The sequence below is a fragment of the Talpa occidentalis genome, unplaced genomic scaffold (assembly GCF_014898055.3).
Source record: "Talpa occidentalis isolate TD23 unplaced genomic scaffold, MPIMG_talOcc4v2.1 talOcc4.9, whole genome shotgun sequence".
In the NCBI taxonomy this organism is placed as follows: Eukaryota; Metazoa; Chordata; class Mammalia; order Eulipotyphla; family Talpidae; genus Talpa; species Talpa occidentalis.
Genome location: NW_023605305.1, coordinates 105412084 through 105429104, shown reverse-complemented (window position 1 = coordinate 105429104; position 17021 = coordinate 105412084). Strand labels below are relative to the sequence as shown.

The following is a 17021-nucleotide window of genomic DNA, read 5'->3' as shown; positions in this document are numbered from 1 at the left end:
CGTGGAGGTCCCGAAAGCTGGTGCTAGTGCTGTTATCACACACTTAAAGAAATTATTCTGCAAAGAACTCAGTATACCGATTGTGATTGGCATAGGAGTTTGTGGAAAGACGGTCACCAAAGGCTTCCCATATAAGTTTTCTTACATTGGAATGTAATACTATCTCAGTCTGAAGAGCTCTCTCTTTGACAATTTGTTTATTCTAACACGCAAATGAAATTTCAATGTTCCACAAATTAGATTAAGGCCATTGTTGCTGACAGGAATACATAGCACCATTTAGCTTCTCCCTGTAAGTCCAACCATCTCTGTCATCTTTAAAATATAACGAGTTCATCTATCACTGCTGATGTTTGACAACACACTAATGTCTAACCAGGCTGCAGCGTGTTTAATGCAAAGCAGACTCTGGGAAGATGTAGCTGAGGTGCGATTAACTTGGAGAATTGAAACTTTGGAGTCTTGGGGCCTCCCTGGTGAACTGGGGGTTGTCTCAGTGCTATCAAGCCATCGCCGGACACTACAGCATGAGTTCGATCCCTGGCCAGGGAGCTAACCCACATGTGACAGAGTTGGCCTCTGCTGTCTCACCCACTGCTCCGCTCAGCAGTGTATTTCAGTAGATCTGTTTGTTCTGCTTCTCACTGTCTGGTGAATCCTCTCACACCCTCCCCTGGCCCCAAAATAAAACTTTGGAGTCTCATTGTATGTGTATATGTCCACAGTGGCACGAGGGGGAACACTCGTGTTTTCACTTATTTGGATGTCTCTGAGTTAATTGTAGTTGTTGTTATGTTAGTGTGTAAGCATGCCAGAAGAGAAAAGAAAATCCTTACAAACTCTTGCTGGATTGTACCTACATATCTTTAAATTCACACTAAAAGAATGACAGTTACAGAAATCCCTTTCTACCCTCACTCTATCTTTACACTGATTTTCTAGTATTTATATTTTAAACAGTATGAAATCACCAGAAACTTCACAATGTTTATGTGAAACCAAATCATGTTTGATTGCGGCTGAATAAAATTAACCTAACAGATGTAGAGTCTGATTTCAGTTTACGGTCTACAATATTTATATTTTTGTGATTGTAATTTTTTCATAAGCTAATTTATCTTCTATATGCTATATACCAACAATGATTTCCTTCTCTTGTGACATATAATAAGAAGTAAATTTGGGTTTCTGAGGCCCGGGCAGTAAGATAGATTTTAGTCCTTTTGTAATCTGAAGAGCTGAAAGAATAAAAAGTAAGCTCAGGATTGAGCAACAACACAGTTGTAGCCAGAAAGTTCCATAGCCTTCCCCTCCCTTACTTGTCTTTTGGTGTTTTAGGGTGGATGCATGACTTGTGAATTTTCTAATCCTCACTTTTCTGGTGCGCATGGAAAGAGATAGTATGTGATATCCATCATCTATTGTCTTGTCTTTCCTGCAACTCAGGATGCTACCCATTCCATTTCTCATTTTTTATAGGGCTGAGGCAAAGATCCAAAACCACAGAGATACGTAAGAGAGAAAGAGAGCACAGTCTCCTCACACTGGAGTTTCCAGAAAGGCTAACGAGACACAGGAAGCAGCAGATCACTTCCTGTGACCTTCTACCGCATACAAGTAGCACTGATGAAAACTTCCTGATCTTTTCAGGAAGAAAAGAAAGAGAGAGTAAAGCTAGCAGCATTGCAAATTTGTTCATTCATTTATTCACTTATTCGACTAATACTTATTGGGTGTTTATAGGGCACCAAACTCCAAGGCTGGTTCTGGGAATTTGAAGGTGAGTTACCGCCCCTGTCTTCAAGGTGTTTCAGTCTAGCAGGGAGAAAGAAATATACACTAGTAATTAAAATTGCTAAGGTGATCATTAAAATTGAGAGCAGCTTTGACAGGAAGAGCACAGACGCAGAGATACAAACTCACCCTCTTATTGAGCTTCATAACCAGGAGCAAGATGCTTAATGCTTTTGTTCTTGTTTCTTCATCTTTGGGGACGGGAGGTCATCCTCTAACTTGAACTGCTTGACACATAGTGGGCATTCAGTAAATGGTAGCTTGAGGTTGTGCTAGTGAGACCCCTGGTGGGGTCACGTGAGAGTGACCTTCATTGCAACTAGCAAGGAAATGCTGTGATGGAATTTAGTTCCTCTCTCCCAACTGGTCATCGTCACTAGGTAGTGAGATTTTAAAGGCTAGGGAATGCAGCCGGCTGCTCTAAAAAACACACTGCCTTTTTTGGTGGTGTCCCAATTTCTGACACTTTAGTGTGTTCCACATGACTCACCTTTTTGCTGCTTAGCTCCTTGTTTACTTGAAGAACGCTGCACTTCCACCAGCTCCCTTCTCTTCTTGGCATCCGTGTATTTTTCCTCATGACCTTCTCTCCACTCTGATTTACTGTGTTTGAAGAGTATTCTGCTTTGAAGTTATATCATACATATGTGTGTTGACTCTAAAAAGCCAACATTTGGGCATTGTTTCTATTTGTGAACGAGAAGCTATCCGCTAATGTTTATTGAACTATTATTGTTATGTACTGCATGTTTTATCAGGAGTGCATCTCACGCTACCTGGGGATCTTGTTAAGATGTGGGTTCTGATTCATTTGATGGGGGATAACCCAAGAGCACATTTCTAACAAGCTGCTGGTGGCCCATAATGGCATTTTGAATAGCAAGGCATCGGATCATTTGAGCTTGATAAGTCTTTCCACTTTACATATGTGGAACTGCAGGTTAGAAGACTTAGGTCATTTTCTTAGTTCATGTGCTAGAAAGCAGAATTCAGACCTTAAACACAGGTCCACCTCTTGGTAGAGTGTCCATTTTCTGGGTTTTGGAAATTATGCCACCTGAAACAGAATTCAGTTTTTAGCTGTTCATTTGTGATGAAACTTCTTTTCCAATTTAATTTTTCTCCCTACAAGGCCTTGTATGACATGGTGACTCATCACCGTGTCGAACTTTGGATTTTGTTATTCTAGATGATATGTAAAGTTTAGTATGATTTATTTGCCTAAATTATATTTAGGAAACATTGTGCCATGATGTAGTCTGGATTGAACACAAGAGGAAATGGCTGGGGAAGTGTGCATATGAAGAAAGGAAATCCTTAGGTTGATTTATTGTTGAAAGCTGTGTGTTATGCCTGCCACAGGCTGGTGGAAAAGGACAGCGTCCCTGTCCTTAGCAGATCACATAAATTAAAAAAAAAAGATAATTTAATGATATTTTGGTTTATAAAATTAATATGGTTCATAATAGAAACATTTTGCACTATGGCAATGTAAAATAAAAAAAAATTATAAAATCCCATAGGCTACTTTTTCACTTTTCAAATTTTCTTTTTTTTTTTAAATGTTTATTGAAGTTAACATTGCATGATAACAGTATATAAGCTGCAGGTGTTGAACACATCTTGAAAGGGTGACCTGGGACCACATTGACACAGAACAGCAAGAGTTCAGTGGGGTAATATCTTGCATAAATAACGTAAAGACTATTTTTAGTTTGGAGGGAGTAATGAGCAGCGGGAGCAAAGAGGCCAGAGGTAGAAGTCCCCAAAAGACGGAAGAAACGCGAATGCACGGCTTCAGCCAGCGGGAGAGCTCAGGGGCACGTCCCAGCTTTCTGCAAGGGTCCCAAAGCCTAGCACGACCTGCCCAGCCCAGCTCCGAGGCTCATCGCCCTGCAAGGGGCCGGCCGTCCGGACGCATGCGCGGTGGCGCACGGGTCCGAGGGCTTTGCGCTGCCCAGTGTCTCCCGGGCGGGTCTAGTGGGGTCGCCAAAGGGCCAGGACCGCGACGCCCAGCAGTCCCAGCCCGAGAGGGGCGAGCAAAACTCTCCAAGTGCCCAACACTTGGGGCTGAAATAGGCTCCGGGTTCAGGGGTGGCTTTCTGCAGGCGTCTCCAGATCCCACACACTCTCCAGTTGCCCAAACATCCCAACGGGGAGGCACCCAAACTCCCACACCCGGGCCGTGGAATTACCTGCCCGTGGAAGAGAACTGGGGGGCTCGAACTGGTGGAAAGCGTGAGTGGGGGGCTGCGCCTAAGCCTTCCAGCGCCGCGTTCACAAGTCCCTGTGCTTCTTATTAATTCTTTTTAATTTCTCTGGAGAGTCCGGGCGCCCCAATAAATCCGTGGCTCCTCTGAGACCCTTAAACGAAAACTGTCCTCGCCCTTTCGGGGCTCCCAAGGGGAACCCCACCGTAGGACAGCGCTCAGCCACACTCAGCCGTCCCAGAGCAAATAAATCCCCTGAAGCCTGGGGGTGGGTGGGGGGTGTCAGCGCCGCCACGCGCAGGGCGCGCGGCGAGCGGGGGTGCAGGGCTCCCCATAGCCGCCCCCCGGCCCCCGCCCCGCCCCTCTCCCCCGCCCCGGCCGGCGACCCCGGACCGGGGCTGCGCGCGCTCTCCCACCCGCGCCTCTGGGGACTCCAGACGGCAGCCAGCCCGGCCCGCGCGCTGGGCATGCTCAGTGGCCGGGCGCCCCGCTCCCGAGTCGGAAGCCTGTGCGCGGCCGCCGGCGCGGAGCCGGCCCGGGCGCTCGCGGGGCGCGCGGGACTCGCTGCAGCGGCGGTGGAGCGGGGCCGAGACCCCCGCGGACCCCCGCGCGGGACCCCCGCCCCGCCCGCGCGGCGCCCGCAGCCTCGCGCGCTCCCCGGGAAGCGGCCGGCCACGGCCGGCGTCGGCGGCCCCAGCGCTGCCCGCCCCGGCCCGGCCGGGCTCCCGAGCCGTCGGGCATGGAGCCCTGGAGGCAGTGCGCGCAGTGGCTCATCCACTGCAAGGTGCTGCCCGCCAACCACCGGGTCACCTGGGACTCGGCGCAGGTGTTCGACCTGGCGCAGACCCTCCGCGATGGAGTCCTGCTCTGCCAGCTGCTCAACAACCTCCGCGCGCACTCCATCAACCTCAAGGAGATCAACCTGAGGCCGCAGATGTCCCAGGTAAGGAGGCCTCGTGCCTCCCCCTGCAGCCGGCGTCTCCCATTAATTATCTGGTTAATTTCTTTGTGTAAATGCAAACATGTAGGTGCGCTCGGGCTGGAGCCTCCCAGCCTTCTGCCTTGGGGACCACTTGGCTTTTCTTACCTTGGCTTGGCATGATTTCTCTTTCTTTTTCTTTTTCTCTTTGTGATTTCTAGCTGAATGTCAAAACCCTGCCTGCAGAGATGCTATGAGGGTTTGGAAAGGCTTTCTAGGAGGCGGGGTGGGGGGCTCCCTTAGGGTGCCCTTCACCTACTTTTGTGTGCGATGCAGAGGGCAACAAAAGGAATTTGCTCCAGCTCTTGTGTAATAACGTGGAGAGGGATGGGGGTCGGAACTGTGCCGTTAGTGTTGTTCTTTTTGCTTTGCGTTTTGTCCCCTGGTTGAAAGAGGAACCGTGACATTTACGAGGACTCTAGGAAGTGGAGGGCGTCTCTGTCCCGTTATCTCTGCAGGAATGACATTGGTCTCAGGGAGGAGAAGGGAGCAGGAAACAGCGACTGCCCCCCCCCCCAAAGCTCCCCGAGATTGTGACCAGCTGGCAAGCGAGGTGCTTGTGTTTACAGCTCTTTAAAGCCATGTGAGGAGGGAGTCCAGCAGTGACGGAAAACGAGAAGTTTCACTCGAGATTCTGCTTTCCTGCATCCGCGCTGCACTCGGGAGGTGTGCACCCTGGGCTTGCGACTGCAGCTTTTGTCTGGAGGTCCCTGATGCAGGGGTTGCCGAGAAAAGAGGCAACGCTGGAAAGCTGTGTGCCTATGACAGTCACTTCAAAAGTTGCAACTCAGTGGAGGAGTGGTTTCTCCGTCCTGTCAAAGCTTTTTTTTAATGAAAAGAAGTTAAACACGATTTAGCACATCTATTTTCTCTTTCATAATGTAAACAACCACGTTGAACTTGAAAGGGTTGGCACATTTCAGCAGGAATCCTGAAAGACAGAAGAACTTCAGATACTTCCCAACTAGAGCAGTACCTTTTATGAAGGCAGTAACTTTATTTATTTATTTATTTTAGTAACTTTATATAATTTAATATTTAAGTATTAAAAGTTAGATCACACACATGCATTTCTTCTTCTTGATGGCATTGTTTCTTCATGAGGCCTGTGCACCTCAAATTCTGCATTCCTTCCCAGTCTGCCTTCAGTCTGGACTGCTGGTTAGCAGTCCCCAAGACAGACGGTGTAAGTGGTGAGAGCCATCTGTATTTAAAAGTGAGATGTTTTGTGAGATGTTTATGCTCCTCTAATCCTGGGTGCTGGTTGCTAATTCTGTGGACCCTTTAGAGTCATCCCAACTATGGGCACCAAGGAGTTTAACGGACATTTCCATTAAGCTGGGAGTACTTTAGGGAGCTCAGGTAGTTACCCAACCCATAGACCCCCCCTCATCCCCCCTTGCCTAGAGCCTCAGGAAGCCCTGTGGGTTAGGATGCCTTGGCTCACCAGCAGGGAGTTTGGTATTGTGTGCATTTCCTGAAATTTTAGTTTCCTGGAATCCTTAGGGATTGTTCAATAAGTTATTCTCAATTATCCACTATTTTTTTTTTTTTTTGGGACAGCTGATGATCTTCCTTTTATACTCCCTAACGTTTATTTGAGTCTTAATTTTGGATGGAAATCTTTTGAAATGTGTTTTTGGTCTTTCGTTTCCTTTTAGAGTATATTACATGTAATTTAATCTTTTTGAGGATGAAGGATCATCATTATAAGCATCTTTAAAACTGAGCATGTGCAAAGCTCTAGGAACTCTATTCCCTGCTGGGGGTGCTGAATGAACACATCAGGCTTCTTGCCCTAAAGGAATTGTAACTGTGTTATCAGATAAGTTAGGTTATAATGAGATAAATAGGACAGCTGAATGACTGTTGTTCTTTTGGGTTGTTAAGTCTGTGCCACCTTGAATTTTCTGGTCCCAAATTCAGTGTAGTTTCCTCTATAATGTCTGGTGAGTGCAGACTTCTCCCAGAAGTGAACTGGTGAGAGAATATCTCAATGTGGTCATGTCTATTTTTGCTACCTTTCTGGTTTTTGACCACATTGCAGAGAGGCAAGGTTGCTGAACAGCTGAATTCTAGAGAGGTGAATTTATATAGCTTGTCATTAAATCCTTAAGTGAGGCTTATTAGGTGGTTTCATTAAACAAGTTGATATATTTAGCCTGACTATAGTACCTCACACATGCTGAGCACGTGATAGACATTCATGATTAGCACAATTACTAAAAACACTTTTTCTGCTGTTATATTTATAGTAATAGGTTACAATCAAAATTTTAAAACAACTGCAGGCCTATAGATCCCTTTGGACTGACACCTCTAAATATTTCTTTCTCTAAACTACTTGTACCTTTCTCACGAAAGTTCTTATCTTTCTCCATACTGTAGAGTAAAAAACCTCATCACTTAGTGAAACCCTGACATTATGTCCCAACAGATTTTATTCTTCTGCGTTTAGAGGTGTTATTACTAGTACTTACCATTTTTATCATGTGTAAGAGTCATTCTGTCTATTGGATTCAGTTTCTATTGAAGATATTAATTTGAAATAGATAATTTCCTTATAATACATGATCTTCTGAGCCAGGGAATAATTGGAAGCTCTCACTTCAGAGTTTTGTGACATTGGAGATTGTTATGAACAGATGTTAACAAAGAGAGTAGTTTTTTGGTAGTTTGCTTATTGCCTGTTTTTAATTCTTCTGAAAGAGGCAATAAAATGAGTAGTGACTTTTTTAAGAGTATCTCTCTAATAAGTGAGATTTCTTCATTCTTTTTGTTAACCTTCTGTTTTGTTTGCATAGAAAAACTGACCCTGCAAATAATGATTACTCAATTGTAGCTTTGTGTCTTGGGTTCTTAAAAGGTTAATTGATTATCCTTCAAAATAAAATTATAAATGGGATCCCAATCTCTTGCTTATTAACTGTTCTTCCTGGCTGTGGATGTCAGCCTTTTTTTGGTCTTATGATATTGGTTCTTCAATTAAAAAATAACTACTTAAAAAAAACCAATAGCCTTGTTTGAATTTTGTTTATAATGAATTAAAAGATAAAGAGTAATCACATTTAGTGTCACATTTAACATGTTCCTTTTATTATAAATAATAAAGTTAATAAAATTCATGGTCTGTGAAAAATCCAAGAAGTTTCATCTTTATATATATGAGACAGAGTTATTTTTCATCCAAAACAGTGTTCTTGCTGGAATGCAAAGCACACGATAAAGTCTGGAAGAGAAGATTTTACCTGTGATGAGGTACATTGTGATCATCATGGCTATGGGCTTGGAGCCAGTTTTAGTGATTGAGGTCTCCATGAAAGTCCATAGCCAATCATAGATATGTCATCAGTGAGATCTTATCTGACTATTTTGTAATTTAAATTTTTGCCTTACACTATATCTTAGGATGGGGATAACACATTCAATGAATTTACTGACCACTAAGTAGTATAGATGAATTTTAAATTGCCTTAAAATGACTTGTTTAGATTTTAAGAGTTCCTTCAATAATTATCGATTCCTACTGTGTGCCAGGCACTGTTTAAGACACTGGTTTGAAACAGTAGACAAATTAAAAAAAATCCACTTATATTTTAGTGGGGGAGATGGCCAATAAATAAATAAATAGCTATATAATATGATGTGTTATGAAGAGATTTGAACCTAAGTATGGTTGGTGCTAGGGTGAAATGTGATTTGATTTTAGAGAAAGTAGTCAGGAAGGTTTTTCTGAGGGGTTCATAATTGAGCGGAAACCTGAAGGGAGTGAGTAAATGAGGTGTGGGAATGTGGATGTTTGCAAGAATATTCCTGGCAGAAGGAACACCAGTGTGAAAGTCCTGAGGTAATTAAATTGTGGGTGTGCTAGAAGGTCTGCGCAGCTGAAGGAGAGTGAGTGTGTGGGAAAGAGCGGTAGGGATGAGGTCAGAGAGAAAACAGAGGTCAGATTTCCACCTTGAGGCAAATGGGAAGTCACATGACCCGCACTACCTTTCCAACAGGTCCCTCTGACTGGTCTGTTGAGAATGGAGTGTAAGCAGCAGGCTGTGAGCGGTTAGATTAATGTCATTGTTCAGCCAAGAGATGATGGTTTTGATTAGAGCAATAGCAGAGCAGATAGTGATAAATAGTTCATTTCTGGATATATTTTTGAAGGTAGAACCAGCAGGATTTGTTGATGGAATCAAATTAGGGGTATGAGAAAAAGAGAGGAGCCAAGAATGATCCAGGATTTTTGGTCTGAGGAATTAGAATGATGGAGTTTCCATTTACTGATAAGGAGAAGACTGGAGGAAAAATAGCTTTGGGGCTATTTCCGGGGCTAGAGGGAGGAAAAGCTGGTGCTAGTTATGTTTGAAATTCCAGTAGATATCTAGGTGGACATGCTGAGCAGGCAGTTGGAGGTGTCAGAGATGTACGTGTAAATTTTGGAGTTGTCAGGAGATAGGTGGTATTTAGAATCATAAGCCTGGACGATAAACACCTTGGGACTGGTGTAAAAGGAAAAGGCCCAAGGAGTGAGCCATGGGCCTATGTGTCAAGAATGGAGAGATGCAGGCCCCTGTCAAGGAGGAGCAGGAATGGCCAATGGATGAGAGGGAGACCAGCAGAGGGAGGTTCCAGGAAACCAAGTGGATAAGGTGTTTCTAAGAGTGATCAAACATGTCACATGCTGCTGCTGGAGCCAGCAAAACAAGGATTGAAGATAGACTATTTTATTAAGTCATGAAAAGTTTCTTAGTGACCTTGACAAAAACTGAGTTGGTGGGTGATGGGCAGCTGGTCTACCCAACCGGAGAAGAAGAATCTCAGAGGAGAGTATCTAGACAGCAAGTGTAGATATCTCCGTGGAGCTAAATTTTGCTATAAAGAGAGCAAAAAAATGCAGTGGTAACCAGTAGAGGAAAAGAGATCAAAGGTGATTTTCTTCTCTCACATTCTTTTATTTTATACTTATTCAAAGAGCTCTTTTAGTTTTAAACCAATTTGGCTCATGTGTATATGTAGAAAAATAGATATGTATGTATATGAGAAAGTATAAGTGGCATAATTTGTGTTCCTAAAACTTCCTTTACTCAGATTGCTACTCTTCTGAATAGCATTTCCATGCAGAACCTTTGATTTCCATGTTTTTTTTTTTTTTTCATGTACTATTTTCTTTTGAGCAGCAAGTATTAGGAATGGCAGCATTTCTAAAAGAATATACCACTCTTCCCCAGGATTTCCTTTCAAGGTATTAACATGCGATCGATTGGGGCTTATCGTTGTTACTTAAAAAAAAAATAGTTAAAGAGAACTTTATTTCTGCTATACATAATGGTACATTGTTTAAGAAACTATGATTATATTATTTTTAGCAGTAAGGTGTGTAATTCAAATACATGTCTACATTCCCTGCCCTCCAAACAAGGTGCTATTGTGTGAAGATTATTGGGTTATAGTGAAGGAAAGAAAAAAAAAGTTATTTTTTCAAAAAGAGTGTTGTGTCCAGTTACATTTTTAGTCTGTTCAGAATGTCATTATTTAGTCTTATCAGAAGTCAGTAACCTCTTTGCCATTTGTTAAATCATTCTCTTGGATAACCTGCCAGTATAATTTTAAATTTGACACCAATTGGGATCTTTTGATGTGAAGTAGTTAAAGTATATTAAGGCATCTTAAGTACTTATTCTGCCTGTAAACTTGATGACTTAACTAGGATTCTGTAGGAGTCAGAGCCTGGGATAAAGAATTGAAGTGCTAAGACTTTGCTGGTGAGGAACAATCTCTTGAATGCCAGGGTGAAGCAAATGAGAAAGTAGGTTTTTTTCCCCTTTCTTGAAAATGGGGAAAATTAGATCTTTTTAAAATGCAAGTAAGTTGATCCAATAAGATCATCGCTGAATTCCTAATTTTCCGATGCAAAGGACTCTTAAAAATTATTTTTCTCAGGGCATCCCTGGTGGCGCAAGGAGTTAAGTTGCAGCATTATGAAACTAGCTGCAGCCTCTGCAGTGTGAGTTTGATCCCTGGCCAGGGAGCAACCCACATGGCGCAATAGACCTCTCCTGACTAGCCCACTGCTCCCCTCAGCAGTGTACTTCGGTCAATCTGCCTGTTCTGTTCCCCACTCTGTCTCTGGTGAATCCTCTCACCTCTGACCTGTACCCCAGTTCTTGTATGCATAAATAAATAAATATTAAAAGAAAAAAAAAGAAAATTATTTTTCTCAAACCTGCTGTGGTAATTAACATTATTGACTTTCCTTTTCCTTCCCAACCTCTGCTTGACTTCCGTCATGCTACAGTCTCCTGGCTCTATAATATTTCTTAGTTTGTCTTAGTTCTTTTTTTTAATCATTTTCCCCCCCACATTTTCTATTTCTTTGTTACTTTTGCTGACTTCTTTTTACCTAAACATTCTTTGAACTTTTTAGAGTCTCCTCCTTTGAGGTCTTGTTTATATTCCCTCCCCTGTATCATTACATGACCCCGTGGTGTCACCTACTCTTTATACCTTGATCGACTAAAATCATGTTGCTCGCCTTCACCTGCCTGCTTCATGCCCCCACCTCTTTTGTCACAGTCATTTCCAAACATAGGATGTCCCTGAATTCCTGGACAGGGAGTCTGCCAACCTCCTAATAACTGGTTAATGGTTCCCTATGGACCATGGGACAAAATCCAGTCTCCTTAATAGCCATGCAAGGGTCCGTGTCTGGCCAGCCTCCATTACTCAAAGCTGTACTTCTCTCTGTGTTCTGGACTTTTTGTGACTTAGCAAATGAACCGTGCTGTTAAATGTCTCTGAGGAGATGGAAGCAAGAGGATCACATAATCAGACTTTATCACAGAAATTTCACCCACAGAGTGAAGAGTGAATTGGACGGGGCAGAACTTGGCCGGGGCAAGGATGTTGCTGATGTCCAGTCCAGGGAGCATGAGACTTGTGTCCCAGAGAGAGGGTAGGCGGGGAGGGTTGGAGAGGAATAAAATGGGTTAATGAAGGCTTGGAATGAACAAGACTTTGGGGCCACCCAGATTCAGTGAGGGTGAAAGTATCTAGGATGAGCTCAGATTTCAGACTTGAGTGAGTAGTAGGATCCAGAGGAGAGACACTTTTCAGAGAGGAAAGGAGCTGACATTCAGTCTTGGGTGTAGAGTTTGAAGCTATTAACAGTTACCATCCATATTCTCAGTTTCACTCCTGCTGCTCTCTTCCCACTGCTTTCCTTCTGGCTTATTCTGCTAATACCTAAAATCCAACAGTCTTTTGAACTCTTGGATCTACCACCTCTTCACGGCTTCATGCCTTCATTTCCTTCCTACTCAGCTTAAATACCATGGCCTTGGTATAATTACTTCCTTCGCTTCTCTTGATTTGCAATACTCATTTGGGTAAACTACAACCCTAGTTTTATTCAGCTCTCTACTTACTCCCTGCCTGCAACTCAGTTGTAGAACCTGATGGAGGAAGGCCGACAGCAAGCTGCCTGGTCTCACTTTATATTTGTGATCCCTGACCTCAAGTGGCAACGCTAGGCTACCCAGTCATTTGATTATATTTCTCGTGGAAAAGTATGTCTGGGGATTCCTGGCAGTCTTGGAGATGTTTTTAGGGGCTCTATAAGGTCATAACCTTTTTATTTTTTTAAATAACAATATTAAGCTGTTGTTTGTCTTCTTTATCTCCAATTTTCTCACAAGTGTATAGCAGAATTTTCCAAAGGCTGCATGATGCTGTTGTTATTGCTGTGATTGGCAGTGGGTTATGTGTTTGCATTTCTCATTTTAGAATTCTAATATGCTAAGTGTTGATAGATATAACCCACATAAACAAAAGCTGCTGAGGGTTCTTGATAAAGTTTTTCAGAGTATAACAGGGTCCTGAGACCAATTAGAGAACTGCCACGGTCATTTGCTTTCTAACTCTCTCAGATGACTATTTGGTACTTTTTCTTTTTGAACCTTTAACATGTCCATTTCCATTCTGTCTCCCAACTGGTGACCCTGCTTTCTCTTCCACTCAGAAAACACTCAGGAGAGAGCTTCCTCAGACTCCTGACTGCCTGCATCTATACCCATAGATGATCCTTTCTCTCCTCTTCTATGGGTGAGTGATCAGTGAATGCTGCTGGTGCACACCACGTGCTTCCCTCTCATCCCATGTTTTCTAGCCACAGCAGTTCTCTCCCAGATCTTCCCATTTCCACACACACATGCACTTAGTTCCATGACTGGATTCTGACTACATTTTCAAGGTAGAGCCGTAAAGACCTGCTGAGCACAGGATGTCCCTGAATTCCTGGGAAGATAGTCTGCCAACCTCCTAATAACTGGTTAATGGTTCCCTATGGACCATGGGATAAAATCTAATCTCTTTAATTGGCATGCAAGGGCCCATATCTGGCCCGCCTCCATTACTCAAAGCTCTACTTTTCTCTGTGTTCTGGACTTTTTGTGACTTAGCAAATGAACCGTGCTGTCAAACGTCTCTGTGGGGTGGTGTATACCCATTTCTCTTTGCCATACTGCATAGTGTGCACAAGCGAATCCTGACATTCCTGGCACTGCATTATTTTTTCTTGTCTCTCTCCCTTCCAGGCTGTGACCTGCTTGAATCTGCCACAGACTTGCTCATTCATACATCTCTCTAGAAATGGATACAAGGGATCATATATAACACACATACTTAAATAAGTTTAAATAAATTCATTGGTGGATGGAAGAAGATGAGTTTGTTTACTGCCTTTTCAAACATATTGACATAAACTTTAATAATATGTATTCAGCATTATGTCATGATAACTCAAAAACTTCTGTTCATTAAGTAGCATTAGTAATACCAGCAGATAACTTTACTACCCCAGTTACAATTGAGTCACTTTCAGAAAGTGACTGCACCTGTCTATGTTTCAGCTTTCTCATCTCTAAAATGGGCGTTGTTGACATCACAGAAGAGCTTATCCCCTAAGGTTGTTGTGAGGTTGGAATGAATGAAGTTGTCCTGTGATAGGCATATAATAAAGACTCAGTAAATGTTAACTGTGTTACTATAATTATTAGTGGTTCTACAGAAACAAACGAGGCAGCCTGCCTTTTAGCATCTTCTCTGAATTTCTTATCTAATCTCAATGCCATGAGACAGGCACTGTTATTTACCCCCCATTTGAACCTCCCCAAGACTAAGAGGAATTATTAACTTGTTCTAACAAGTAGTTCATGGTGGAGCCAACATTAGAATTACAACATTTAATATGAACTGAGTTCCCATGGTTTAAGGCTGTTGGCACCTATGAATGTGAACTGCAATGAATTTTTCTCTTATTTTCTCTTGGTCTTGCTCTCTTGTGGAATTCAAGGCCTTGGAGGAATGGTCTGATAGGCTTTGTGGCAATGGGTAACAGGGTAACAGCTCCTGGCACTAGTCAGACCCTAAGGTAAAACTTTGGTTTGTTGAATGTATCAACTTGGATGACTTTAGACATATTTATCACACTGTTTAAAGTGGGAGATAGGCCTTTGACTGGTGTATGATGGGAGAAAGAAATAAAATCTGATAGAAAAAAGTTAATGAGAGGGACAGAGAAAATGAGTGTAGCTGGCTCTTGGCTTTTTAGTACTGTGCTTTGTGACAGTGCATGGTTTGATGCCCTGCGATTGAGAGAGTCAGAAATGCCTGTATTTCCTGGAAAGCAGGAACGTGGTTGTTTTAAATAGCATCCTTTTAAATGGTTCTTTAGCTTTCATTCTTTTCGTAAGTGCACAACTATTAGCTGTTATTTGGAATATAATCATATCCCATTTTTAATTCCTGTCAGTAAAGATGCATGGTGTTAAGGCCAGTCAAAGTTGACATTCTGCTCTTCCATAGTTCTTGGGCATTCAGTGGATGCCACCATGAACAGCGGAGAAATAGCTACTTTTCATTTACATGGAAAATTATTTTAGAATTTTATTTTGTTCTGCTGTCTGAATGTGCTTTCAAAATACATGTTGCAAGAAGTGTAGTCAGCTTTTGACTCGCTTGCTTAACAGGAAGTCAGAAACGTATAGGTCTCATATGGGAGCTTTCTAGAGGGTCAATTAATATGGAATATTTAATGAAACACTTGATAGTCACCTTTCATGATTTTCAAAGTGCTTGTCTTAAAATAGATCTGTAACAGCTGGTCTGAATAAACAAGCGTCATGCTTCTGTGCCCACTAATGTCAGTCAGGAGCCTCCCCCTGAGTTTCTGGGGTAGTTTGGTTTAATGAGAAGGCTCCGGACCTGGAGTCAGCAAACCCTGGATTTAGCCTCAGCTTTGTGTCAAGCAGGCTATTGAGCAAGTACCTGCTTTTCGAATACTTATATGTACAATAATAAGCTAAATAGCAGCTAAATTTTTTGGTACATATTTAAATCCTCATTTAGGAGGCATTATGGTTTCACAAAGAACTTTGGGATAAAGCAGAAATGTTCAAATCCTAACATGCACTTAAGAATTCATTGATCCTAGGAAAGTTTTGTTAAGTCTCAGTTTCCTCAAATGGGTGAGAAATAGTAAAACTTACTTTGCGGGATTGTGGTGAGAATTAAATAATACATGTAAACGGCTTGCAGGATGGTAGCTATTCAGTAAGATTTTACTACTTTCCCCTCCCCCAGCCCCTTGATCCTTACAAGTCTAAGAGGCAGGAAGAACAAGATCTTATCACTGCTCTACAGAGAAGGAAATTGAGATGTGCACTGGCTAAAGGACTTTTCTCAAGGTCACACAGACGGGAAATGGTGAAGACTGGGGACTTGAATCCAATTGTCCTAATTCCAAATTTAGTGAAGTTTACCAATCAAGCTAGTGGATAGACGCTGAATTCATGAGGAAATGACTGGGAAAATGCTGGAAAAAGTCAGGTCTACCTTGCAAATATAAAATAACATTGTATTATTTGCACTGAGATGCACTGTATTTAAAGTAGCAACATCTAAATTTTTTTTTAAAGATTTATTTATTTATGCATACAAGAACTGGGGTACAGACCAGAGGTGTGGGGGGGTGAGAGGATTCACCAGAGACAGAGTGGGGAACAGAACAGGCAGATTGACCGAAGTACACAGCTGAGGGGAGCAGCGGGAAGTCTGCTGCACGATGTGGGTAACTCCTTGGCCGGCTGGGGATTGAACCCGTGCTGCAAGTGGCTGCGGACAGCTTCATAGGCTGTGTCTTAACCCCTTGCACCACCAGGGAGGCCCAGCAACATCTAAATTAATGAGACCTTTTCAGTTATTTTAGTCTGATGATCTAGTTCAAGGATTACTTGCTGCTTTGGTAATTTCACAGCTCGTTTGCTTTCTGTTTAGTTCTATTTTCATGGGAATTTGCACATGAATTGATTAATTAAGTCATCAATTTGCCTCCTAAATATTAGATTTTATAGCAGATGCAGAGTTTCCAAATGTGAACAAAACTTGTCCTCTGACTGTTGCTTTTAGTCTTTGTAACATGGGTATTACCTAGCTCATGCCCTCAGGAAACAGGGCATGGGAATGGAGCCATCAACTTAGGGTGAATGGGCAAATGATTGGTCAATGGATAGTTCCTTTTTGACGAATTGTTAATTTTGCTGATGTGCAGGGTATGAAACTAGCATCATAAAAGGATTGTGTGAGTGTGTGGCTCAGGGTACTTCTCTCTTTTCCATACTCGTTTTTCTAGTACCTCCTTGTGCAGGGCACTGAAGGCAGAGAGATGAATCATAGGAAGTTTTTGCTTTTGGGGCACTGGGAGAAAGCAGATTTGACCTTCACATCGAGATTTTATAAGTATGTAGGAAGGAGGTAAGTTATTGTATGCTATAAGGCAGGTGCAAAGTGCTGCCACTGGGTGAGAGACATAAGACCAGGAAGAGGCCAGAGATGTGAGTGGTTACTCAAGAGGAGGAAGGTTGGTTTGGCAGAGAGAATGGTGGGGAGAAAGTGTGTGAGATAAAGAATGTGCAAAGACATTCAGACCTCAGCGATGTCTTCAAGAAGACAGTTATTCTGAGCAATGATGAAATATCCTTAATAACATT

General features: G+C 42.6%; 1 protein-coding gene across 2 annotated transcripts in view; it reads left to right on the top strand.

Moving 5' to 3' along the window:
• Positions 1 to 4734: 4734 nt before the first annotated feature.
• VAV3 (vav guanine nucleotide exchange factor 3) overlaps positions 4735 to 17021 on the top strand; it is a 297763-nt gene continuing 285476 nt past the window's right edge. For both annotated transcript variants that reach the window (XM_037498172.2, XM_054690826.1), the window contains exon 1: positions 4735 to 4947. In XM_037498172.2, the coding sequence (XP_037354069.1) occupies positions 4744 to 4947 (204 nt within the window). In that variant the 5' untranslated portion in view covers positions 4735 to 4743. The remainder of the gene's footprint in view (positions 4948 to 17021) is intronic.